Genomic DNA, 25235 nt, shown 5'->3' with positions numbered 1-25235 from the left:
GCTACCATTCTGCCTTGGATATAATCACATTGAGACAGGAGGCCACAGGAACCATGAGACTCTAACCTCTGGGAATGGAGGCTTTGAAAACACAAAGCATGGGATTAACAACATGCTTTTGTTCAGACAGACAAGGGAAAGTGCATATTTCATCTGTCAGTTTCCATAAAACTAAGGTGAAGATTAAGACTGTTCACTAAGACAGAGGAAGCGTCCCCTGAATTATTCAAATGTTTGTTTTGAACTTCGAAGACTATAACCTTCAGACCTTGAATATTTATTTTAGGAAACTACATCTGTTAGATGTTGTGGTAGCATGCTGTTTACTTTGCATTGGAAACTCGGCTTGCTACAGTCTGACTCCAAGCTTCCTGGCCAGCTCTGTGATGACCCAATGTGCTAAGTGGGACGTCTCACTAACCAAGTTCCATATAACTCAACAAGTATCTAAGACTGAACACACTCTTCTAGGAGAAGGAGTATAGATTAAGGCATTCCCCTTAAACCTACATAGCTTCTACAAGATTAGCATTAAAAACACAATGTAAGGTGGCCAGTTTCCTTGATAGAAACCAGAGGCTGCTCTGATCATCTTGCCTGAGGCTGGAATGGACCACTGAGAAGAAGCAGAGTCAGGAGACATTCACCAGACCTTCAACGTCGACCTGGGATTCTAAGCACAGAGGCCAGGAGCACGTCCCGTTTGGGGAAGTCAGGGTAAGGCAGGCATGGTGGACTGGCCACTGTCTTCACTCTGGTTAGACATTCCTGATGCCGAGAGAAACAGATGTGGCTCTAGAACATCTCATCTAGAAGGGACCAAAAGAATCACAACAACTTCGGGTTTGCTGCAGGAAATGGGGTAACCCAGGAGCTCTTCTAGAGTCCCTGCACACTCAGAGAAAGAAAGAGCTGGAAAGAGAAATCGTCAAGGGCCGTGGACATGCCCAACGCCCGAACCCAACCGCGGACCTTACCGAATGGTGGGCTGGTCTCCGCTGAGCTGCTTAAACCGCCGGTGCAGCTGCTCGATCTGGTCTGAGGAGACTGAGAAGCAGGGGAGGGGAAGGAGAGGAGGAAGGAGGAAGGGGAGAGAAAGACAGGAAGACATCAGTGACCCCCGAACTTGGAAGCTACCAGCATGAGGCTGGTGACACTCTCCCACCTTCCCGTTCCATCGTTCTCCTGCCTTCCCCACCCGGCCAATACCGAGCAGCACCAGAAGAAGAACCCTACAGAGGGTTTCCCATTCTTCCTGGCAAGGCACCTCTGGGGTTATTTGTTCTGATCCCCTTGGCGATACAACTTGGGCTACTAACAGCAGCCCCCAGGACAGTACCAATGGGAACCAGGTCATTCGGCCCTTCCCCAGCCTGCTAAAGGGATCCCAGCCATTCTTCTGACTTCCTCCCCTCCCACTTCTGAAGACAGGCGTCTTCCTAGATGAGCAAGGGGCTTCAGAGGGTCAGTCTCATACGGCGAGACAGAGGAGTAGGGAAGGGAAAAGTGGCTCAGGCTGGTGCTGGGTGATTTGGGAGACGCACAGGGAGACACAGAAGGAGAATCTGGTGCAGCGAGGAAACTAAAAGGAAAAGAAATAGGATCTGGATAATTACGCTGTACATGATGTATGATCTCAATCATTCTAGAAAACCTACATACCAGAATTTTTCTTAAGAACCCTTTCAAGGCCAGTAGGCCATGTTTCTTCCACAGATACGACAGGCCCTAGTGCATTCCAAGACTCATAATGGTTCTGTCCACACAGGGCTTGTCTTATGAGATGCACAGTATGAAACATTGACCTGCCTCTTTTCCCTGAAGCCCCAGCACAACCCTGTAGGGGAGGAGATACCTTTCTCTCTGTCTCCTAATCTGAAGCCTGCAGCTCAGAGTACTTCAGACTGCACAACTGGGCATCAGTGGAGCTGGGATCCATCTCCCAAGCCTGCCCTCACCCGCTACTCATGTCTGCCCAATAAATGTCTGCCCATTTATTTCGGCATGCAAGGCCTTACATCTGATTCCTGGGGACTACATACAGTTCAGGCAGAACCTTCCCAACCGGGGCTGGGGTGATGAACAGCCAGGCCCCTCTTCCTTCTTTCCAATGCTTTCCCTGCCTTAAACACCTTTTCTCCTCTTATTACAGAGGCAGCTAATTTTTGGGAACAGCTGGTCATCTCATTTCTTGTTGGGATTTTTTTAAAGAATTTTTAAATTTTATTTTCTTTCTAAAGATTTTATTTATTTATTTGACAGACAGAGATCACGAGTAGGCAGAGAGGCAGGCAGAGAGAGAGGAGGAAGCAGGCTCCCCGCTGAGCAGAGCACCCGATACGGGCCTTGATCCCAGGACCCTGGGATCATGACCTGGGCCAAAGGCAGAGGCTTTAACCCACTGAGCCACCCAAGCACCCCATGAGTTTTTAAAAAATATTTTATTATTTATTTGCCAGAGAGAGAGTGCACGAAAGTGCACAACCAAGAGGAGTGGTAGGCAGAGGGAGAAGCAGGCTCCCTGCTCAGCAAGGAGCCCAATGTGGGACTCTATCCCAGGACCGTGGAATCATGACCTGAGCTGAGGGCATACATTTAAAAACTGTATTAAATCATCTCTACACCTAGTATGGGGCTCAAACTTACAACCCCAAGGTCAAGAGTCTCATGCTCTACTGACTGAGCCAACGAACCACTGTGCTTTATTTTATTTATTTTTTTTTTTTTGGTCTCAGGCTCAGGTTGTATTGCTTCAAGAATCTGTAGCTCAGAATTCTCCAGCCTCCCTAGAAGCTATTGTTGCTGAGAAAATACTCCTTATGACTGCCAACTGGTACTGAGGCTTTGCTAAGTACTGGATGTCCATCTCCACACTGTAGCTCATCTCTTCCCCATGACCCCCTGGGATAGGACTGTATCCCCATTACAGATGTAGAAACTGCCCCTTGGAGAGGCTGATAACCACCAAAGGCAATTAACAGCTTTCTGGAGGAGGATATGGCCATTTACAGCACAGGCGTCTCAGCAAGGTTGTGTGTATACTCAACCACCTTGCAATTCCGCTCCTGCGTACGTACCCAAAAGAAACGCACACTTGTGCTCCTCAGAAAATGTACAGACGGAGGTTCATGGCAATACTATTTCAACAGCCCTAAACTGGAAGCTATCAAAACACCCAGCAATGGCAGAACACAAAATGTTACGGTGTAGTCACACAATACAACAGGGTACAGCAGTGAACCAAGAGAATGTGTTGTAACTTGGGTAAGTTTCAAAAACACAAAAATGAATGTTTGCATGGTTTGGTGGAGCTTGAGACTCTTGATCTCAGGGTTGGGAGTTCAAGCCCTACCCTGGGTACAGAGATTACTTTGAAAAAATTTTTAAATCTTAGGGGCACCTGGGTGGCTCAGTTGGTTAAGGGATTGCCTTCAGCTCAGGTCATGATCCTGGAGTCCCAGGATCAAGTCCCACATCACGCTCTCTCCTCAGCAGGGAGTCTCCTTATCCCTCTGACCCTCTCCCCTCATGCTCTCTGTCTCTCATTCTCTCTCAAATAAATAAAATCTTAAAAAAGTTTTTTTTAATCTTAAAAAAAAAAAACCACCTGAAAAACAAGCAAAAGAAGTCAGACAGGAAAGAGCATGTACTCTAGGATTCCAACCTAATAAAGTTCAAAAACAGGCAAAACTCATCTATGGTTTTAGAAGTCGGGATAGAAAAGCTACATTCAGGATGATTCCAACTATAGGACATCCTGGAAAAGGTAAAACTATGAAGACACAAGAGAGATCAGTGGCTGTCAGAGGTCACAGGGGTGATGGATGAATAGAGCAGAAGGTTTTCATAGCAGTGAAAGGATTCTGTAGGGTACCACTCTGAGGAATGCCTGACAGTACATATATCCAAACCCACAGAACCTACAACCCCAGGATGGAACCCTAATGTACACAGTGGACTTGGGGCAATGATAATGTGTCATGTAGGTTTATCAACTATATCCCACTCTGTTGGGCAGTTATTGATAATGGGGGAGACTAAACTTGGGTTGGGGTGGGGATACACGAAAACTATACTTTCCCCTGAATTTTGCTATAAACTTACTAGAACTTCTCTAATAATGATGATGATGATTACATCCTCTAAATATTTTTTTTAGAGGGGAGCGGGGGAAGAGAAAATCTTAAGCAGGCCTCACACCCAGGGCAAGTCTAATGTGGGGCTCAATCTCACGACCCTGAGACTGTGACCCAAGCTGAAACCAAAAGTCGGAACACTTAACCAAATGAGCCACCCAGGCACCCCTGTCTTAATTTTTTAAAAAGAGAAGTCAGTATAAGAGTTACCCCTGAGCGGAGAGTAGCAATTTGAATGGGATAGGAGGGGGCCCTCTGGGTACTGGGAATATATTATTTCAAGTTCATGGAAACATTTGCTCATGAGTGATACACTTTTCCATACATGATACCACAATAAAAGGTTTACATGCAAAATTCAGTACTTAAAAAATAAATCAGTAATTTACTTGACAAAAATTTGTCCTAAAAACAAAACTCCAACAAGAACAAAACATGAATATATATAAATGTACTCATTTTTATATTCTTTTTTTAAAAGATTTTATTTTTAAGTAATCTCCATGCCCAATGTGGGGCTCGAACTTAACAACCCAACCCTGAGATCAGGAGTCACAAATTCTACCGACGAAGCTAACCAGGTGTCCCACCTTCGTATTCTTAACAACTTAAAAACTGGACTCAATCTAAGTGCTCACCAAAAGTAGATTGGTCAAATATTTTGTGGTATACTTAGCCAATTAAAAAAAAAAAAGCATGTTGCTTTTGAAAAGTGACAAGTGCATATCTGACATGAAAATATATTCCTCATGTGATGTTCTTCAAAAACAGCTTTGCTGGGGCACCTGCCTGGCTCAGTTGGTACAGCATGAAACTTTTTTTTTTTTTTAAGTTTATTTATTTGACACAGAGAGAGAGAGGGAGCAGGCAGGAGCAGCAGGCAGAGGGAGAGGGAGAAGCAAACTCCCCGCCGAGCAGGGAGCCCAATGTGGGGCTCGATCCCAGGACCCTGGCATCATGACCTGAGCCAAAGGTAGACGCTTCACCAAATGAGCCACGCAGGTGTCCACCCGTCAAGCATGAGACTCTTAATCTCAGAGTGGCGAGGTCAAGCCCCCCATTGGAGACTACTTAAAACAAAAACACAACAGCTTGCTACAAGAGCAGCATGACTTCATGCTGGGGGAGATATGTAGACACATACAAACGTGCATAAGTAATAAAAGGAAATCTGGATTTATTTTCCCTGAAATAATAGCGATGGTTTCCCCCAGTAGTGGGATTAAAGGGTTCATTTTGCTTTGATCCATCTGTATTTTCCAAATTATCTCTAATATGCAATGTATCATTTATTAGTCATGTAAATGGATATTTTAGGCACACAATATGGTCCCATATGGGACAGCCCAGGGATCTCGATAACATCACTCTTGATGACTCATCGTTGGTGGTGTAGCTTGTCCTGCAAACACACGTTCTCACTTAATCCTTTCTACGACCTGAGAACAGACAGATGCTCCCACTTTACAGAAGAACGCATGGAGGATCTGAGGGGCTGGGTAACTTGCTGATGCCCACTGAACTTGAAAGGCAGACCCAGGATTTGGGTTCAGTTTGTCTGGCAGAAAGTGTGTGGATTCAGGTTTGTTCATCTGCTTTCTGATGCCCCACACCACCTCCCTTTGTGTGATCAACAGCCGCTCCCAGCACTCAATCACAGATTAAAAAAAAAAAAAAAAATTACACTGATCTGATGAAAAACAGCTCTCAGAAATTACAGCCAAAAATGCTCCTCAACAGCCTCTATGACAGATGAGTTACCCTCAAAATGATGCTAAGTGACAGAGGCCAATCACAAAGGCCACCCGTCATATGATTCCATTTATAGGAGACACTCAGATAGGCAAATCCGAAGTAGACCAGTGCTTGCCTGAGGCTGGGGAAGAATGGGGAGTCAGGCTAATAGGTACTGAGCTTCTTCTTCTTCTGGGAGGGATAAAAGGGTTCCAAGTTAGATTGTGGTGATGGGTGCACAACCCTGTGGTTATACTAAAAACTACGGAGTACATGTTAAATGGCTGAAATGTACAGAATGTGAATGACATCTCAATAAAGCCATTAAAAAAATGAATTATGGGGCGCCTGGGTGGCTCAGTGGGTTAAGCCTCTGCCTTCAGCTCAGGTCATGATCCCAGGGTCCTGGGATCGAGCCCCGCATCGGGCCCTCTGCTCGGCGGAGAGCCTGCTTCCTCCTCTCTCTCTGCCTGCCTCTCTGCCTATTTGTGATCTCTCTCTCTCTGTGTCAAATAAATAAATGAAAAATCTTTAAAAAAAATTAATTATGTTCCTAAGCATAGAACCACAGCAGCTGACATTCACTGAGCATTCACAGAGTCCAGCCCTACTCTTGCTAAGCTCTGGCTCACATAACCCTCTCTATCAATCCTATTGGGTAAGGATGGCTTTTAGCCCCATTGTAGAGATGGGAACATGGAGACTTGCCCAAGATCACACAGGTAAGAAGAGGTGTATAAACCAGAAATCGCCATAGGCCGGGTTCCTCTCATGAAACCTCCAGCTACTTTCACGCAAAGTGTGCGCACAATTACACACATGCACACAACCCTTCCTACAGTGCGTAATTGAAAACAGAGGGGTGAGGAAAACAACCTGTCTTCGGTACCCAGATTCCCGGAGCCAAGAGCTCGGGCTCAACTTAGATGACAGTGACAGTGGGAAGAACATCTGGGGCCTCATGAAGTGACTTTCAAGGCACCCTCGGGTCCGGGGGTCCCCCAGAGGATCAGTCTTGTGGGCACCTGCTCCGCATGTGCGTGGCCCCCTCGGGGGTTCCCAGGATGGAAGATTTTCTTGTTTCTCTGTTCCTCTCAGCCCTTTCTCCAGGTCCCCAGGAGGTCACAGTTGCCGTGGAGACAGGAGAGCCACTTGGGTGCACAGGCACGGTGGCCTCATTATCTGTGGCTTCGGATTTCAACCTGAGGGTTGGTTTCACACCCAGCCAGTGGCTGGTGGGAGTTTAACTGGCCCAATCTCTGTGTGTGTTTGTGGGCGGGGTGACATGCTACTTTGTATCAAAAGCTTAAACCTGAAAGTATCTACCTATATAGTAAGTCACTAGCCGCAGGCGGCTGCTAAGCCTTTGCAAGGGAGCAGGATCAGGGACTAAAATACACTGCAGCTTCCAAAGACTTAGTACAAAAAAGGATGTAAACTGTCTCAAAAATTTTTGTACTAGTCATACACTGAAATACCTTAGGCATAAGAGGATAAGTAAAACATTGAAGTTAACCTCATCTGTTTCTTTTTTTAAACATGGCTACTAGAAAATGTAGAATTACCTTACATACACGGCTTCCAAAAAATTGAGCATATCCCACCTTGCACTGCATTTCTACTGGACAGCGCTGGTATCTGGGCTTCCAACCAGCAACCTGATCCCAAGGAACAAAAGCCAAGGACCTCAGACAAGTGTACAGAGATAAACAGGCAGAGTCATCATCACGAACTCTAAAATAGTTAACACCTAGGGAAACGGTGAGCCACAAGGAAACCAGTTGAAATAAATCCTGGAGCATCCTGAACACAGAATACTACACAGCCTTCAGAAACACATTTAAAATACTTAGAGGGGTTGGGGCGCCTGGGTGGCTCAGTGGGTTGGGCCTCTGCCTTTTGCTCGGGTCATGATCTCAGGGTCGTGGGATTGAGCCCTGCATCGGGCTCTCTGCTTAGCAGATCCTGCTTCCTCCTCTCTCTCTGCCTGCCTCTCTGCCTACTTGTGATCTCTCTGTCAAATATGTAAATAAAGTCTTATTAAAAAAAAAAATAATAAAATACTTAGAGGGGTGCCTGGGTGGCTGCACTGGTTAAGTGTCCAACTCTTCATCTCAGCTCAGGTCATGATCTCAGGGTCGAAAGTTCAATCCCCGTGTTGGGTTCCACACTGTGCATGGAGGTTACTTAAAAATATATGTATAATGGGGTACCTGGGTGGCTCAATGGGTTAAGCCTCTGCCTTCGGCTCAGGTCATGATCTCTCTGGGTCCTGGGATCGAGCCCTGCATCGGGCTGACTGCTCAGTGGGGAGCCTGCTTCCCTTCCTCTCTCTCTGCCTGCCTCTCTGCCTACTTGTGATCTCTCTCTCTCTCTCTCTCTCTGTCAAATAAATAAATAAATAAAATCTTTAATATATATATATATGTATATGTATAAAATAAGATACTTAGGGGCACCTGGGTGGCTCAGTCTTTAAGCGTCTGCCTTTGGCTCAGGTCATGATCTCCAGGTTGTGGGACTGAGCCCTGCGCCGGGCTCCCTGCTCCACGGGAAACCTGCTTCTCTCTCTTCTACTCCCCCTGTTTGTGTTCCCTCTCTCGCTTTTTCTCTGTCAAATAAATATTATCTTTGAAAAAAATAAGATATTCAGAACTTAGAACAACGTTTATGGGATAGCACTACAGGGAAAAACCAACAGGCCACAACATCTCAGGAATACGAATGTTCCCCATCACATCTGTGTACGTGCAGGAGATCATAGGAAAAGACGCACAACAAAATAGTGCGCCATTTCCAGGTGGCAGAATCACAGGACATTCCTCTCTTCCTCTTGTCTCGTATTTTTGCTTATCCGTCCTTTCACTTTCCTGTGATTAACACGGTCCGCTTGTCTGTCCAGCGGGACAGGATCCAGTCCTAAATGGAACAAAACCCCACACGCGCACCAACACGGATAGGCCTTGAACACATGAGGCTCCGGAGAGAAGCCAGGCCCAGGTCACATGTCGCACAACTCCATTTATATCGAACATCCGGCAAATCAAGCCACAGAAAGTAGGTTAAGGGGTTGCCAGGGTTCAGGGTAGGGAGGAATGGGGAGGAATGTAATGGGTCTGGGGTCTCTGCCTGGGCCTGGTCCCACCTGTCAGGCAGTGGGTGGCCGGCTTCCAGCCCTGCTGTGCTAAGCATGGGGCCACCAGGCAGGAGGGGGGGGGTGTCACACAGACCAAGAGGTCGGAGACAAGCCTCAAAGTGGAGGAGGCAGGAGATGGGGGGGGTTCGAGAAAGGGGTATGAAATCCCCCAGGAGGCCCGGCCTTCCCCATTTGACTTGAGAAGAAAAGGAGCATCAGCCTTCAGCACCTCCATTATATGGGGTCACCCAGACTACTTGAGCCTTTATTCCCAGGGGCCCAAGTCTGGTGACAAAGGGCACATAAAGTCTCACCTGCACCTTTCCTGAATCCATGCTGGCTCGCAGGGGTGCGGGAGCCCTGACTGACCCGCCACGGTCCACCGGGATCGCTCAGCCCTCTGGCAGATGCCCCATCAGTCATTAAGAGACATTTACTGAGCACCTCTTGGCACCTGCTAGCGGCCAAGGGCGCCGACACGAAATCCATCTATTGGAAGTGGGCATCACCTTGCTGGGATCCAGGATAATAAATGTGGTGTCCGCTTGCCAAGGAGCACGGGGGTCGGAGAGGGAGTTCCAGTCCACAGGGAGGGGGTGGGAGGCAAGGCCCTGCGGGATCCTGAAGGCGAGGGCGAGGCCAGGAGGGCGGGGCTGGCAGAGGTGGGGTGGGAGGAGCTCAGGACACCCGGGTTCTTCAGCACAGGCAGAGAGTGGGTGGGGGACGGGGAGCAAAGTGGGGAGGTATCCACCGTCACACACGATCACACGCACCGAGTTGAGGCATTCAGAATTCACCCCCAGCTCGCAGAAGTTGCTAAGGCAGGGGACAAGATTCCATGTGCCTGGTGACAGAACCGAGGGTGGATGCAAAGGACAGGACACAGGGGACCCAGTGGGGGAGGAGGGGGTGTCTGTGCTCAAAATGCAGTTGCAAGGAGCTAGGGTGGCTGAAGGTCTGCTTCTGTGCTTGCAGGAGCCAGCCAGCCTGGCTCCCCCAGGAGCCAGCCCCCCACCTCAGTCTCCCCCAGCACTGTCACCCGGCACACAGGCCCCAGGACACTGAGCAGGGAAGGTCTCGGTGGCTTCTGGGGTGCCCAAAGCTCTCCTGCTCACCATGTCCTGACCGACCGGCCAGGACTCAATCCAAGCATGGGGCTGATGTCCCAGAACACAGAGGCGAGCAGGGTCAGACAGAAAGGTGGGCTGATGGCATGGGGCCAAGAGCTGCTGGCTGGGCCCCCAGCTCCACCTCCTACTAATCCGTCTCCCTGAGAACGCCTCCTCCTCCCCCGTAACACGGAGAGAATAACAACAACACCCTCGCGTGGCTGTTCACACCCCAAAGAACAAGACATGTCACACACACGCGATGCACAATGGCCGGAAGATAGGAGCACCCACACGTCCATCAGCTGGTGAGCAGATGAACAAAACAGGGTGCGCGCTGCCCATCGGGGCAGGTCACACAGACACCTGCTGGCCCACAGCTGAGCTGGGAGACACAACAGAAGAAGCCAGATGTGCAAGGCCACCGCGTACATGTGCCATGTACCCAAAGCTTCTGAAATACGTGAACCCACAGGGACAAAAAATAGGTTTGTGGGTGCCAGGAATGGGGGTGGGGGTGTGGATTTCAGGAGCAGCTAATGGGCTTGAAGTTTCGTTCTGGGGTGATGATGTCCTAGAACTGGATGGTGGCGACGGCTGCACTTAATGCCCTAGAACTGCAGGCTGGAAAATGCTGAAGATGGTCAATGACAGGTTATGTTAAATAAAATGTCACATTCATGTTGCAGGGGACCTAGCAGGAGGAGCGGAGGCACCAGAGTGGCCACGAGAGCAATCATGAGGACCCTAATGACTCTGTTGTACCCACCAGGCACCCCAGCTGGCTCCCAGCTTGGCGGGGCTTGGGAGGGAGAAGGCACTTTGCCTGCTGCCTGGGGCTCCAGCGAAGCAGTGACTCATCCTGGGCCTCCGGAGGGAGGAGGAGGGAGAGCAGAGGGACAGCCTCCGCAGCCTGGAAAGGACCTGCCCCCACACACCCGCCCGTTGCCCTGAAGATGCGTCCGGTGCCCAACGCCCCACTTCTCTCCTTCACCCTTGCCACGCGCCCAGCCTGCGCACATCACAGAGCACGCCTCGCTGCCGCGATTTTTAAAAGAACCAAGGCCCTCAGCCTTGGAAAGGAAATGACCAAACCCAACTCTAGTGTCCAAAGCAGAAGCAGCAACAAGAAGGTCAACAGCTGCCTTCTCTCCAGCACCTTCGAACCCTTTACACGCAAACTTCAACCTGTCCGTGAGCGCGAGAGCCATAGGATCTGGGTGGGAGCTGCCCTGGGGACCCCGACCAGCATGGGGAGGGTCTTCATTTTAAGCTCAGATACCGAGGGTCTCAGGAGGATCTCGGCAGGTTTTTTTCCACCCAGAAGGAATCCTCCAACTCCCAGGACGGGAGCAGAAGCGGAGACAGAATGAAGTGGATTGACTTGAGCAAAGATCCTCTCATGAGAGATGAGACGACTTGGAACACTGTCAGAGTGGGTGGGCAGGACTCTCGAAATCACAGGCTGTGCTGTGCTCATCGATGCTCACCTTCCCACAGCTCTGCTCTGTTCTTTGCCATTTGCCTTATAGCAGCAGGACTCACTGCCACGTGCTAGCATGTCCTCGGAAGGGGGAACTAAGCCGAATGCTTGGCACACGTCATTTTATTTCGCCTTCACCCCAGGGCCTGCCTCGGAGGGTGGTTATCACACCCCCTTCACAGACAAACCCGAGCCTTGGAGAGATTAAGTCGTTGGCTGAGATGAGTGGCAGAGCTGGGGTTTGAACCCAGGTCTGCAGCACTAGAATGTTTTCACACAGCCTCACGCTTGGGCTATGCACCCCGAGGGAGGATGCGGGGGGGGGGGGGACAATGAACACAACACATAGCATTCATGTCACTAAAGAGACAAAGAGGTCTCCATTTTAATAAAAAGACTAGGGGTGCCTGGGTGGCTCAGTGGGTTAAAGCCTCTGCCTTCAGCTCAGGTCATGATCTCAGGGTCCTGGGATCGAGCCCCGCATCAGGCTCTCTGCTCAGCAGGGAGCCTGCTTTCCCCTCTCTCTCTCTCCCTGCCTCTCTGTCTGCTTGTGATTTCTCTCTCTCTCTCTCTGTCAAATAAATAAACAAAATATTTTTAAAAACAAAAAGACTAAAGATGGGGAAGGGACGAGGGGATGCCGGTTAATCAGTAGAGATGGGAAGAGTGGGCATCTTTTGGACCATCTAAGGAACTGGTTTTCACATCCTTCCAGAACGATGTTCAGCTCCAGATTTAGTCTGGGGGCACATCAAGTAGAGAGAGGCTTACGTAAGGTAGGAAGGCTTACTAGGTAAAGAAGTCCAGTTCCTGCAATGTGGAATGAACACATTCCCCATTGCCCTACAGACCCCTGAAACTCTGGATAAAAGAAGAAAAACCTCCCTAGGGCCACCAACCCTGCAAAGGAGGGGGACCCAACAAGGTCAGAAGCCAGAAAGGAACGCACATCCAGCAGGGCAGGAGTGCCAGACGCTGCTGAGGTGACCCTGGGCCATCAGCTGTGGCCTTGGTTCCATGTAAGGGAGAAGTGAGACTTCTATCCAAAGCTGAGACAGAAGGGTACCAGGGTGGCTCCATCAGTGGAGCCTCTGACTCTTGATCTCAGCTCAGGTCTTCATCTCAGGGTTGTGAGTTCAAGCCCCACATGGGGCTCCATGTTGGGTGTGGAACCTACTTAAAGAATAAATAAAAATAAAAAGCTGAAGCATAAAAGACTGCTTCCCCATGTAAGATAGGCTAGAGAAAATATTCCCTACTGCCTCAGAAAATCAGCGAGGAGCAGACCCTGCCAAGGAGGTGGCTGGGCCCAAAAGAAAGGGGTAAGTCTCCGTGAGGAATCAAAATGCCACGTCTGTGCCATGCCCAGGGGAAAATGCCAAACCTCTGTGGCACAGGAAAGCCAGATTGAGGACCTACTATAAAAAGTGTTTCTAGACCAGTGACAGCTCTCAGGAACTTAACACAATAAATGCAAAGCACTGTGTGAGGTGCTTCTAGCTAGAACCCAGGGACTCTCATGGGAGAGGTACTTTAGGTAAGCTCTCCCCCACTTGGTTTGGCCTCAGCATGGATCTGGAGCTGAAGACCGTTCCAGGAGGATGTGAAAACCAGGGGAGAAAGCCCAATCAAACATGAGCTCAGAATCCAAAACCAAACCACACCAACAAATGAACCACTGGAAAGGAGGACCAGCAGACACAACTAACAAAAGGAATGGAACCCTTTTTGTTTTTAATTTTTTTTTAAAGATTTTATTTATTTATTTGACAGACAGAGATCACAAGTAGGTAGAGAAGGGGCGCCTGGGTGGCTCAGTGGGTTAAAGCCTCTGCCTTCAGCTCAGGTCATGATCCCAGGGTCCTGGGATCGAGCTCCGCATCAGGCTCTCTGCTTAGCAGGGAGACTGCTTCTTCCTCTCTCTCTCTCTCTCTCTGCATGCCTCTCTGTCTACTTGTGATCTTTGTCTATCAAATAAATAAACAAAATTAAAAAAAAAAAAAGATTAAAAAAAAACAAGCAGGCAGGACTCTGGGATCATGACCTGAGCCAACATGACATGACAGAGGCTTTAACCCACTGAACCACCCAGGCGCCCCATTTTTGTTTGTTTGTTTTTGTTGTTTTGTTTTGTTTTAAATTTGTTAACAGCACCATGATCTAGTGGGCTTTGTTCTGGAGTGTTTCCATATTTGCAAACCAAAGGATACATGACACTAACAAGAGAAAAGATAAAGGGCACATGAGCTTATCAAAAGATGCAGAATTAACATCTGACAAAATACAATACCCATTCATGACTAAAACGCTCCACAAAGTGGATTTAGAGGGAATATGCCTAATCACAATGCAGTCCATATATGAAGAACCCACCGCTAACATCCTACTCAACAGTGGAAAACCAAGAACTCTTCCTCTACCATCAGGAGAAACAGAAGGTCGTCCTCTCTCACCACTTTTATTCAGCATAGTTCTGGAAGTCCTCGCTGCAGCAATCAGACAAGAAATGCAAGGCATCTGAACTGGTAAGGAAGAAGTAAAGCTGCCACGTTTTGCAGACGACATGATACTCTACACAGAAAACCCTAAACAGTCCACCACAACGCTATTAGAATAAATGAAGTCAGGGACGCCTGGGAGGCTCCGTCATCTAAGTGTCTGCCTTCAGCTCAGGTCATGATCCCAGGGTCCTGGGATTGAGTGTGGCACTGGGTTCCCTGCTCAGTGGCGAGTCTGCTCCCCTCTGCTCCTCCCCCTGCTTGTGCTCTCACAGTCTCTCTCATAAATAAATAAAACCTTTAAAAAAAAATAAAAGTCAAGTCCCAGAGACAGAAGGTACAGCATGGAGGATAGAGACAGTCATACCGTAATGACACTGGGTGGTGACAAGTGGTGACCACACTTATCCTGGTGAGCACAGAGAAGGGGCTGGCAAATCACTCTGTTGCATACCTGAAACTAACATTATTCATCAAGTATACTTTAATTTTTTAAAATAAAACAATTAGGGTGCCTGGCTGGCTCTGTCAGTAGAGCATCTGACTCTTGATCTTGGGGTCATGAATTTGAGCCCCATGTTAGGGGTAGAATTTAGGTAAAAATTATTTTAATTTTAGGGGCACCTGGGAGGCTCAGTCATTGGGGTCTGCCTTTAGCTCGGGCCATGATCCCAGGGTCCTGGGATCGAACCCCACATCAGGCTCTCTGCTCAGTGGGAAGAGAGCAGAGTCAACTTAAGACTCTCTCTCTCTCCCCCTCTGCCCCTCCCCACAGCTCGCTTGCTTGTTCTCTAAAATAAATAAATCTTTTAAAAAAATAAAGTAAGTGGCACTTGGGTGGCTCAGTTGGTTAAGTGTCTGCCTTTGGCTCAGGTCATGATCCCAGGGTGCTAGGATCAAGCCCTGCATCAGGCTCCCTGCTCGGCAGGAAGTCTGCTTCTCCCTTTCCCTCTACCCCTCTCCCCTGCTCATGTTCTCTAATAAATAAAATCTTTTTAAAAATCCTCAAAAAATAAAAATAATAAAAATGAAACAAAGTAAGTCATCAAAATTTATAAACTTAGGGGCAGCAAAACTGTAACAGCTAAAGAGAGCATTCGTGAATTGGAAGACAGACCTAAGGGGCACCTGGATGACTCAGTCATTAAGCATCTGCCTTCGGCTCAAGTCATTATCTTGGGGTCCTGGGATCAAGCCTGCCAGGAGCCAGCTTCTCCCTCTCTCACTCCCCCGGCTTCTGTTCCCTCTCTCACTGTCTCTCTCTCTGTCAAATAAATAAATAAAATCTTAAAAAAAAAAAAAAAAAAGACGGACCTAAGGAAATGACTCCAAAGACAGCAAAAAGCAATAAAACAATAGAAAATATGAAAGAGAGGTAAACAGGCATTCAGGACAGAATGCCATGACCCCATCTATTTCTAATAAGAATTACTGAAGAAGAAAATAAAGATAAGCAGTGGGGGGAATACATTCATAATATAAGACACAAGCCTTCTTTAGAAGGAAACAACATAAACCATGCCCAGGGAGGATAAATAAAACAAATCCACACCTAGACACAGTGCAGTTAAAAAAAAAAAAAAAAATCCCAGAAATCTAAAAGAGGTACAAAATCAGACTTCTACCAAAAAACATCAATTAGACAAAAGAGCTGACTTTCTCAACAGCAACAAGAGACCAAAACCAAAGTGCTAGGAGAAGATACGCAGAATTTTATACCCAGATCAATGATCGACTATGTATGCTGGCAAAATCTAGACATTTTCAGACAAAGTTGACAACTCGCTGAGAGTCACTGAAAAATCCATGGAAAGGTGTATCATGGAAGAAAATGAAATCTATAAGGAAAAACTTTTACAAGAATTAAAAGGGTCTGCATAAAACAATAAAAAAAAACCAATGCATAGGTTTTAAAAACGTGTAAAAAATACTGGAGAGTGACAAAAACTAAAGCATGTTAAGGTCCCTGACCATCAGCAAAGGGAAAGATAAAACTGGACCTCAGGCATGTCCAAGATGGCGGCCATGTTAAAAACATGGAAGGAATTCGTGAAGTTAGAGAATGACCTTAAGAGGAAGAAAGGCAGCCAGCTTCCGTACAGTTCCTCATCAAAACTATGAGTACGTGCCAACAACTACTGGACACCTACAATGTGTCAAGAGCTTTACTAAGATGCTCACTTAATCCTCACAGTAATGCAGTGACATCCACAATCAGCAGATGAGAAAACAGAGGTGTGGAGGCCAAGGTGGTTGCCCAGAGACTAAAAGGTGGTCCACAGTTCAAGCCTTTACTATCTGCTGGTAAAGGCCATGGTGGTGGGGGTGGGGGGGACAGGGCAGTGTATATCCATGTGGGACCCTGGCTGCCATATTGGGGGATGCAGGTAAGGCAAGAGAGCCCCTGGGAACAGCGGGTGGGTGAGGCATGCTGGGTGCTCCCTTGGGGCTGGCCACTGGGATCCCGGCATGAGGCTGGGGTTAGAAAGGACGTGCACCGGGAAAGCCATCCACCCTAGCAACCTTCTCTCTCCATCGCGGTCCAGGACTCAGCCATGTCCATCATGAAGTCTCCTGCTGGCCACCCGCCCGCCCTCTGGAGGCACCAGATCCCCGAGACCTGAAGGAGCCTTCTCACCTCCCAGGACACAGAAGACCCACTTCTGACAGCCTGCCCATCCACAAAGGTCACACCGCTGAGACAACAAAGGGCCTTTTTGTCCTCGTGCTTAATGGTGGCTGCTGCCACCAACGGAAATCACCCACTCGACCTTCTGGCTTTATGAATTAATAATAAAGTTGGAACAGGAGACAGCTCGCAGGCCAGGGTACCTCTTCCCCCCACCGCAATCCCAATCACCTTGCCTGGTGTCTCCAGCATGGGCACCAGGGGGCCCTGCCTTATCTCCCCAAAGCCGTGAGCCAGAAATGCCTTATTCCCTTGGCTTTGAGACAGCAGATACTGAAGCGCTTTGCGAGAGTAAAGGCATCTTATCAACACTCGAGGTATTCTGTCTGTGCGACTGGGCCGTATGGCATGTCTGAGCATTGATTACATTCTGGGCTGCATTCCGGGGACCATTAACTCACACACACAAAAAAATATCCTGCCAGTATGGGGCTGGGGGCGGGGTGAGAAAGAGACGCATAAGGGATCTGATTACTACTAATCCGCACAGCGAGGAAGTCTTGGAGCACACTGCCAATTACTTTCATGCAGAGAAAACACAAATTCTCCCTCTGAAACAGACCTGACCCACCCAGAAGACCTCAGGAAAACAGAGGGGGTTACACATTCCCGCTCTTCCTCCCAGAGCCCCTAACTCCCCTCATACTGCCCACCCCCCTGAGCCTGCCTCCCTGGGGACAGCTCACAGTTCTAGAACTTTCCATAAACTGATACCAAGCCTATCTGCCTCGAGATCTAATTCTCCCCCTTCCAACCTAGTAAGCAAGTGTGTGGGACCTTATTAATGAGGTCATGGGGTGACAGCGTTGCCCCTCCCAGATATACAGAACCTTTGTCTCTGTCTACATCGTATGGGGTCTGGGTCACCTGGGAAAGACGGTGTTGAATTTGAGTTCTGCATTCTGCATCCAAGCGACCGGGAGCAGTCCCTTCAAAGGTCCGGGCCTCAGTTTCCTCATCTTTAAACTGGGAACAATATGCTATAATGGTGAGAAGACCCAGCCCAGCCAGAGTGCAAAATATCAGCATGGGCCAGAGCAGGGTGCTTTTGGGTGTCCAGCAATGAAGTTCACTTGCCACCCGGCCCTTTTAAAAGCTTCCCAAAAGGGACACCAGGGTGGCTCGGTCCATTGAGCGTCTGCCTTCAGCTCAGGTCATGAACTCAGGGTCCTGGAATCGAGCCCCGCATCGGGCTCCCTGCTCAGAGGGGAGCCTGCCTCTCCCTTTCCCCCTGTTTGTGTTCTCTGTCAAATAAATTATTAAATAAAGTCTTAAAATAAAATAACATAAATTTAAAAAACAGAAGCTCTCCCAATCCGCCTGCAAGTTTCCATACTGTGAGCACCCAGGGGAGGCTGGGACCACCGGGCCTCCCTCCTCTGATCTTGGCCACTGTGCCCATACCACTGGACCTTTTCTGCCCAGCCTGCACGGACATCTCAGCCTTGGGGGACCAACCCTCCCCAGACCTCACAGACACCCTTATTCCTCCCTGCCCGGGAAACAGTTTTTCATTTTTGCTAAAGAAATTGTTTTCAATTACTCTCTTATTAAGGTATGATTTACATGCAAGGAAATCCACCTTCATCTTTTTTGAGAACCCGATGGGCCCTGGGGATCTGCTCCTACCTCACCCCCAGCCCTAGAGCCACACAGACACAGTTGTGCACCCTTTTTCCTGGGACCTAGAGATTGCTGGCTGATAACAGCCATAGTCCACCCATGGGAAACAGGAAGGGAGCCAGGAGGGTCTGTACTGGCCATTTGGCTTAAAGTGTCTCAGTGGGGGACAGGAGGAGCTCAGTAGTACGGGCCAGGGTGCCCGCACCCCCAGAGCTCCTGGAAGGCAGGGAAGGTGTCTGGCCCCCGCCCCGTGCATCCAGAGGGAATATGGCACATGGCGAACAGGCGGAGACTGTGGTCTGGGGCCCCTTGAGATCTTTGCAAGGAGTAACCAGCAGCAGCAGCCCAGTGGAAAATGGGGTGCCACCCCCTCCAGCCGGCCTCCTCCCAGGCCTCTGGTCCCCTCCCCAGTGAGGGGGTCTGGGGATCACACCAGAAACGGAGTCCCAGCTCCACTTCTCCAGAGCCTGTGGAAAACGGGAAGCCACGGTGTTCCTGGGGGCGCTGCTTCGGCAGCTGTGGGTAAGCTGCCGGGCTCAGCTCCGTGTTTGGCAGATGACAGGCGCCTGGTAAACACACTCGCTGTCAACGTGAAGAGGTCTCAACTCCAGATCTGGGACATTGTTTTTCCTTCTTCCTTCTGGCAGCTTCTTGGCATCTACATCGATATGCCTGTGGGGCTGTTTTGGAGCCTGGAGGAAAAAATAGACCCTCCACCTTTCCCAGAATCCTCCACTTATTATTTCCTTTCCAGCCCCAGGAGCAGGCATGGGTGGGGGTGGGGGGTGGGCAGGAAACGGCCACCGCCAGGCCAGCTCAAGGTGGTGAAGGGGACCAGGCTTCCATGAGCGATCCCCCCCTACAAGGGGCCGGTCTTCCTGCCGGGGGCCACTTCACACCTCAGGACCCACACCGGGCTCCACTGCCTTCCTGCTGCGGGAGGCGCGTCAGAAAGGCCAGCGCCCATGTTTAACATGCATTTTAATGTTCTAGGTAGGCCGCTTTCTTGGCTCAGCAAAGATGTCTGGGAAGACTTTTAGGTTTGAAATCAATCAATGAGACTCTCCCAGGCAAGAGGAGGTGGGTGTGCAGTTCTGTGGATGCCCTGCGTGGGCTGCCTTGAGCACAGGCCTATTTTTGGTGGGACTGGCTCAGCGCTGAGGCCCACAGGATAGTGCCAGGAGGGCGGGTGCGGCCACGGCCACGGCCGGCTGCTGGGGTGGCACGAGGTGTTCCTCCTGGACCCACGCTCCTAGCCAATACTCTGCGTTCTAAAGACCCGGGGGTCCCCGCCTCGTCGGCATCAACCCGTGTTGTGAGTACCACACCTGCATACCGAGGTGAACCAGCCACCTTCTCCCTGCTCTCCGGAAGCTCCAAGTTCTGAGGAGGCGGCAGGTGACAGAGCTGACAACTCTACTGCCATGCGCCGTGCGCTGTAACCACGCAGGGGCTGCACGAGTCTCCGGGACGCGTGAACCCTCAAAGTTTGGATGGAGAGCAGGCACGGTGGCTTCCGGAAGGGAGCAATGGCTGAGCGAGCCCCAAATGAGGAAGAGAATGGACTTCGTCAAGAGACAGGGTTAAGAGAACACATTTGCCATCTGAACCTGGCTGGTGGTTGCACAAGGGCCCCCTTACGTAAACCCCAGATTATGCACAGTCAAGTGAAGAGTTCTCCAGGTAGAGGGAATGGCTTGCACAGAGGCCCCGAAGTGAGAAAAACTGATGTGCAGGCTGTTCCCCTGCCCTCCTGCCTTCCTAGAAATCGGAGGCAACTCGGCACAGCGAAAGCACAGTGTTGGCAGGAAATGGGCTGCATTGGGGCCCCAGACCACAGGAAATGGGCTTGGGGATCCTCGGATCTCTTGCTCCCTCCACTCAATGACCTGGGCAGCTGCAAGCAGGCTGCTTTGCCTCTCCAGGCCTCAGTTTCCTTCTCTGTAAAATGGCCACATTGCCACCTTCCACGGAGGGTTATCATGAAGATTCCACTGAGTGCATCCCAAGCGCTGAGCACAGAGCCTGGTGCCCAGGTGCACAGCGTCCCCATCCTATGCTCATCCTGCTCATCGGCTCCAGAAGGAGTCCTCGGGAGGGACCAAGTGGACTCTTCAAATTAGGGACCATCTGGGTTCCTCGAGGAGGCAGGGGGAGCCCCACAACCTTGCAGGTACAGCCTATTCCTTGGCTGCCTGGGTCTCAGGCAGAATGCCTCCCAAGGATTCTTGCAGGAGAAGGGTTCTGGGAGCAGACCTTCCAGGCCAAGACGACTACTTCACACACATACATACATCACCTTACTGAAACCATATAACCACCCCAGGAACCAGAGGGGAACTCTGGCTCTCAGAAGGGCAAGGACTTGTTTAAGGTCATGCAGCTGGGAATAAGTGGGACCAAGCTTTAACTCTTGGCTGTGGTTCACAGTGATACAGACATACAAATGGGTTTAAAAGCATGGCCAGTACCACTAAACACTTGCTCCAAGCCATGTACCTAGCAAGATCCTTTAAGTCAGGCACCCCCACCAGCTAAGCCTTGGACTACGGCGGCGGCGGCGGCAGGATCTCATACAATTCTCATTTATTGACCTGAAAATCTTCCCACCACAGGGCCTGGTCCTCCCTAAAGAAATGTTTCTTTCCCTGGGCACCTGGGTGGCTCAGTTGGTTGAGCGACTGCCTTCGGCTCAGGTCATGATCCCGGACTTCCGGGATCGAGTCCCACATCGGGCTCCCAGCTCCTTGGGGGGCTCTGCTTCTCCCTCTGACCTTCTCTCTCATGCTCTCTCTCACTCATTCTCTCTCAAATAAATAAATTAAATCTTAAAAAAGAAAGAAAGAAATGTTTCCCTGTCCTTCCCCAGACTCTCACACCACTCTGCATCTCCCCTCAGGAACATCAGCTTCTCTGGGTCACCTCTAAATCCCCAAGTCCTCGGTCCATAAATACTTGCTGAATGGGTTCAAATGCCCAGACTCTGCCAGCTCCTTTCAGAGGACAAAGGGGAACTTTCCCCCTAAAGTTCAAGGAACTGGAGGTATTCATTCTCCCCTCTAGTCTGATCCCACACCCCCTTCCCTGGTGCGCCCCCATCCCATCTCCTCTCCCCATTTGGGGTATGAAATTGGAGTCCAGGGCAACTAGAAGGGAAGCCTCCTCAGCCACTTGTAGGAAGGCTACAGGGGGAACACTAAGCATCTGTCTTCCCCCACGGGAGATTGGACCCAAGAAACAGACATGAGTCCCAGCATGCTCTGTGGTCCTATCGCTTGTAAAACTCACCACCAGATGGGAGTCCCCCCAACTGCCTGCATGTACGGGTACCACCCTGCCAGCAGAAAACCCAGCTGCAGAGGTCCCAGACTTCCACCAGTGCAGATCCGAGGTAGAAAGAGCTCAACTAACAGAACCAGGGGAAACCCAGGAAAGAAAGAGGGGAATCCTACCTCCTCTGTCATGTGAGCCTTAAGGATGAACTGGACTTAAGACTTCCTTTTTTTTTTTTTTTAAAGATTTTATTTATTTGAAAGAGTGAGTGAGAGAGAGCATGCACGCGAAAGAGAAAGCGAGAGAGGGAGGGAGAGAGAGAGAACAAGCACTCACAAGAGGCAGGGGGAGCAGCAGGGAGAGGGAGAAGCTGACTCCACCGAGCAGGGAGCCAGATGTGGGGATCGATCCCAGGACCCTGGGATCATGACCTGAGCCAAAGGCAGATGATTAACCAACTGAGCCACCCAGGTGCCCCTGAACTTGAAACTTTTATATTCACACATGGTTCAAAACGAAACTATAAAAAAATTTACAGCGAAAAGCTCACTCCCTCTCTGTCCCCTCCACCCAATCTGCAAGTATGCACCCTTCTTACTTTCCTGCAGAAGCTTCTAAGATCCTTGATGCAAATAAACCAATTACAAATATATGCTCTTATCATTTTTTTAAAAGCGTTCCAAGTTGAATAAACTACAGTTTTTTTTCCTCTCCAGTCACAGACGGTTCTGGGATTGTACATAGGAAAACAGGATATGTGTATGTGATATATGAGTGTGTACACACACACACACGCACACCCAGACCAGGCAGAGGTGCTTTCTGTAATTTTCACCCAGTTCTGCAGCGATCACCTTTCAGCCTTGGCACAAGTGGCTGGGTCAATCCCTACCGGCGCCCAGGTGGTATTAGGGACCTGATTGGCTGCCTTAAACTCAAAGCAGGTGCCAGGAGCCAGCCAGCCCCTTCCTTGAAATACTATCTGCAGCTCCTATCTCCTGAGCATCTAGCAGGTACTAGCAGAACTTCAATTCTAGAGAGAAGAAAACCCAAAGATGAAGTGACTAGCCCAAGGTCACACAGCCAGGAGGTGGCGTTGGCAGGATTCACGTCCCCCTGTCCAGTTTGCCCACTCACCTGGCCTCCCTGGATCTACGGTCCACACTCCCCTCCACAGCCGGTGGCAGAGCCCGGCACCCCGAGGTCGGAGCCCAGGGTCAAGTTCCCAGCCCCACTGGACTGGAGAGGACAAACGCTTCCACCGTCACTTCCCTGCGGTCAGGTCCGCCCCGCGGCGCGGCCTCTCCTTGCTCCCAGCCTCGGGCCGGATGCAGGTGCCAGGAGTGCGGGCGAGCTCGAGGAAGGTCGCCGGGCTCCGGCCAAGTGCTCCGCGGGCGCTGCCAGCTCCCCGGGGAGGTGGACCGGCCTGCACCCACTTCACAGACGGGAGGACGAAGAGAGGCGCGGGGGCACGGGCTCTCCCTCCCGAGGTAACCGGCCGGGGAACGCCGGAGCCCGGCTGCCACCCAGGTCCCGCCGACTTCAAAACTTTCCGGCCCCTGCGCTTCGCGAACCCGAACGACTTCCAGGTGCGGAGCGCGCACACCAGCTGCGCGGCACGGGCTCTCGCCCTCCGAGCCCCGGATCCCTTCCCTGCCCTGCCCTGCCCTGGGGGAGCCCGGCCCTGCTCCCTCCTGGGTCCGCAGTTCCAAGGCCCGGGGGTTCCGTGCCAACTCCGCGGGCGCCGAGGCTGAGCGGCCGCGGCACTTACTCAGCATCGCCGCGGAGCTCCTCGCCGCAGCCTGCAAAGTGGCCGGCGGGGACCCATTTGCAGGAGGGGGAAACTGAGGCACGGAGAGGGTCAGCTACTGGCCCAAGGTCACACAGCGCGGCGGCGCGGAGCCGGGCGATCGGCCGTGGGCTGGGAGCCCCGAGCCAGCCGGCCGTCGGTTCCCTCCCGTGTCCCCGCGGGATACTCACAGCCGGTCTTGCCCACGAGCTCCCGCACCTCCTCGGAGGCGGAGTGGGCAGCGCCCATGGTGCCCGCGGCGGGGGCCCCGGGGCGCGCGTGCCTCGCAGGCCCCGGGCTGGCGTCGACTGCGCAGCGGCCGGTCCGGCCTCGGGTCCACCGCGGGTCGGGACGCCGGGGACGGGTCTGAGCCGCGGGTTCCGCGTGGGGCGCGAGCGCGGCCTCTTATAGCCGCGGAGGGCGGCGCGCCGCGGTCCTAGCGCGCGCCGGCTTCACTCACTGCGGGGATGGGGGAGCACCGGCCCCGGGCCAGAGACGGCGGGGAGGGGTGGAAGGGAGGGCGCGACCTAGATACCCACCGCCAAGGTCCCCCCGTTCCCCGTGCAGCTGCCGTGCTCGTCGCGCCTCCCCGCCTCCGCACCCCGCGGGCTTTGGAAAGAGGCGGGTGCGAACAGAGTTGGGGTGTAGGTGGGCGGGATCGGACCCCGGGGAGGTTCCATAATCACCCCCACCCCGGTTCCATCACACATCCTCCCGGATCTCAGGAGGGAAACTCACCTGGGACAGTGAAGAAATACAGCCAGCATTAATTAGCTCTCTGCTGAACAGCAATAAAGGTAATATAATAACAGTAATCCACCTTAAACGCGCACGAGGTGCTTCGCTTGGCTCATTCCAGGAAAGCCCCTCGGCCCCTCCCCAGCACCCTGATGGAGTGGACACACCACGTGCCCCAGCGGCCGGTCCTGCCGTCCTGCCGGCACAGCCCAGGAGCTTGGGGTGGGGGAGTTTTCAAACTGGAAGCGAAGGCAGCTTCCTGGCCCCACCCCCCACCCCCATTCTGGCTCAGGCAGGGCCCTGGAGGCTGCATTTCAAGCTGCCCAGAGAATGTAATGCTGGTGGTTCCCCTAGCCTCCTGGGAGAAGTTTGGCCTTAAGTTGGCTTGAGGAATTGAATTCTGTGGTCAGGCTGGAAGACCCCAGCCCGTCCTGTTTGACCATGATTCCTTCTCCTTAAAATGGGGACGATAATAGTAATGAGAAGTCGATGGGAAGGGCCTGCCATGGGACAGGGCACAAAGCGGCTGCTGTGGATTCCTGTCCATTTTATAAGCGAGGAACTGACTCTCAGAAAGGTCACACAGCCAGGGCAGAAATTCAAAGTCAACATTTTCTGGTTCTCAAGGCCAGACGCTTGCTCTCTGCGGTGCCTCACGATGCAGCCATCCATGTTTGGACAGTAGTCAGATTTATGTCCTGGGTGCCAGGCTCTGTGACAGTGCTGGAGTGTGGAGGCAGGCATGAGTCCTTTGGTGATCACAAAGACCTGGGTGGACCCACCTACATCAGTTTCACAGGGCACTGGGGAGGGGATGCTGAGAACCAATTACCACTACCTACAGCCTGCGAACCTCCCCAGGAGGGGGAGGGGGTCCTGAACCCAGCCAGAGTTGCAGAATGAGCGCCCTGCCTGGGAGAAAGTTCAGCTGCCCATGACACACTGTTGGCATTGAAAGAGCTGGAGAAGCACCTGGAATCAGCATTGCAGAAGCACCCCTGGGCAGGCTGAGGTGGCCAAGCTCGGG

At 51.1% G+C, this 25235-nt stretch overlaps 1 protein-coding gene across 1 annotated transcript in view; it reads right to left on the bottom strand.

Moving 5' to 3' along the window:
• TESC (tescalcin) overlaps nt 1–23734 on the bottom strand; it is a 47068-nt gene extending 23334 nt beyond the window's left edge. The window contains exons 1-2 of the mRNA XM_044241103.1: nt 23662–23734; nt 978–1047 (exon numbers count right to left, since the gene is read on the bottom strand). Coding sequence (XP_044097038.1) covers nt 978–1047; nt 23662–23719 — 128 coding nt within the window. The 5' untranslated portion in view covers nt 23720–23734. The remainder of the gene's footprint in view (nt 1–977; nt 1048–23661) is intronic.
• Nucleotides 23735–25235: the final 1501 nt, after the last annotated feature.

The sequence above is a fragment of the Neovison vison genome, chromosome 3 (assembly GCF_020171115.1).
Source record: "Neovison vison isolate M4711 chromosome 3, ASM_NN_V1, whole genome shotgun sequence".
Lineage (NCBI taxonomy): Eukaryota > Metazoa > Chordata > Mammalia > Carnivora > Mustelidae > Neogale > Neogale vison.
Note: the sequence above shows the minus strand (reverse complement) of the source record. Positions and strands in the feature narration are given on the sequence as shown.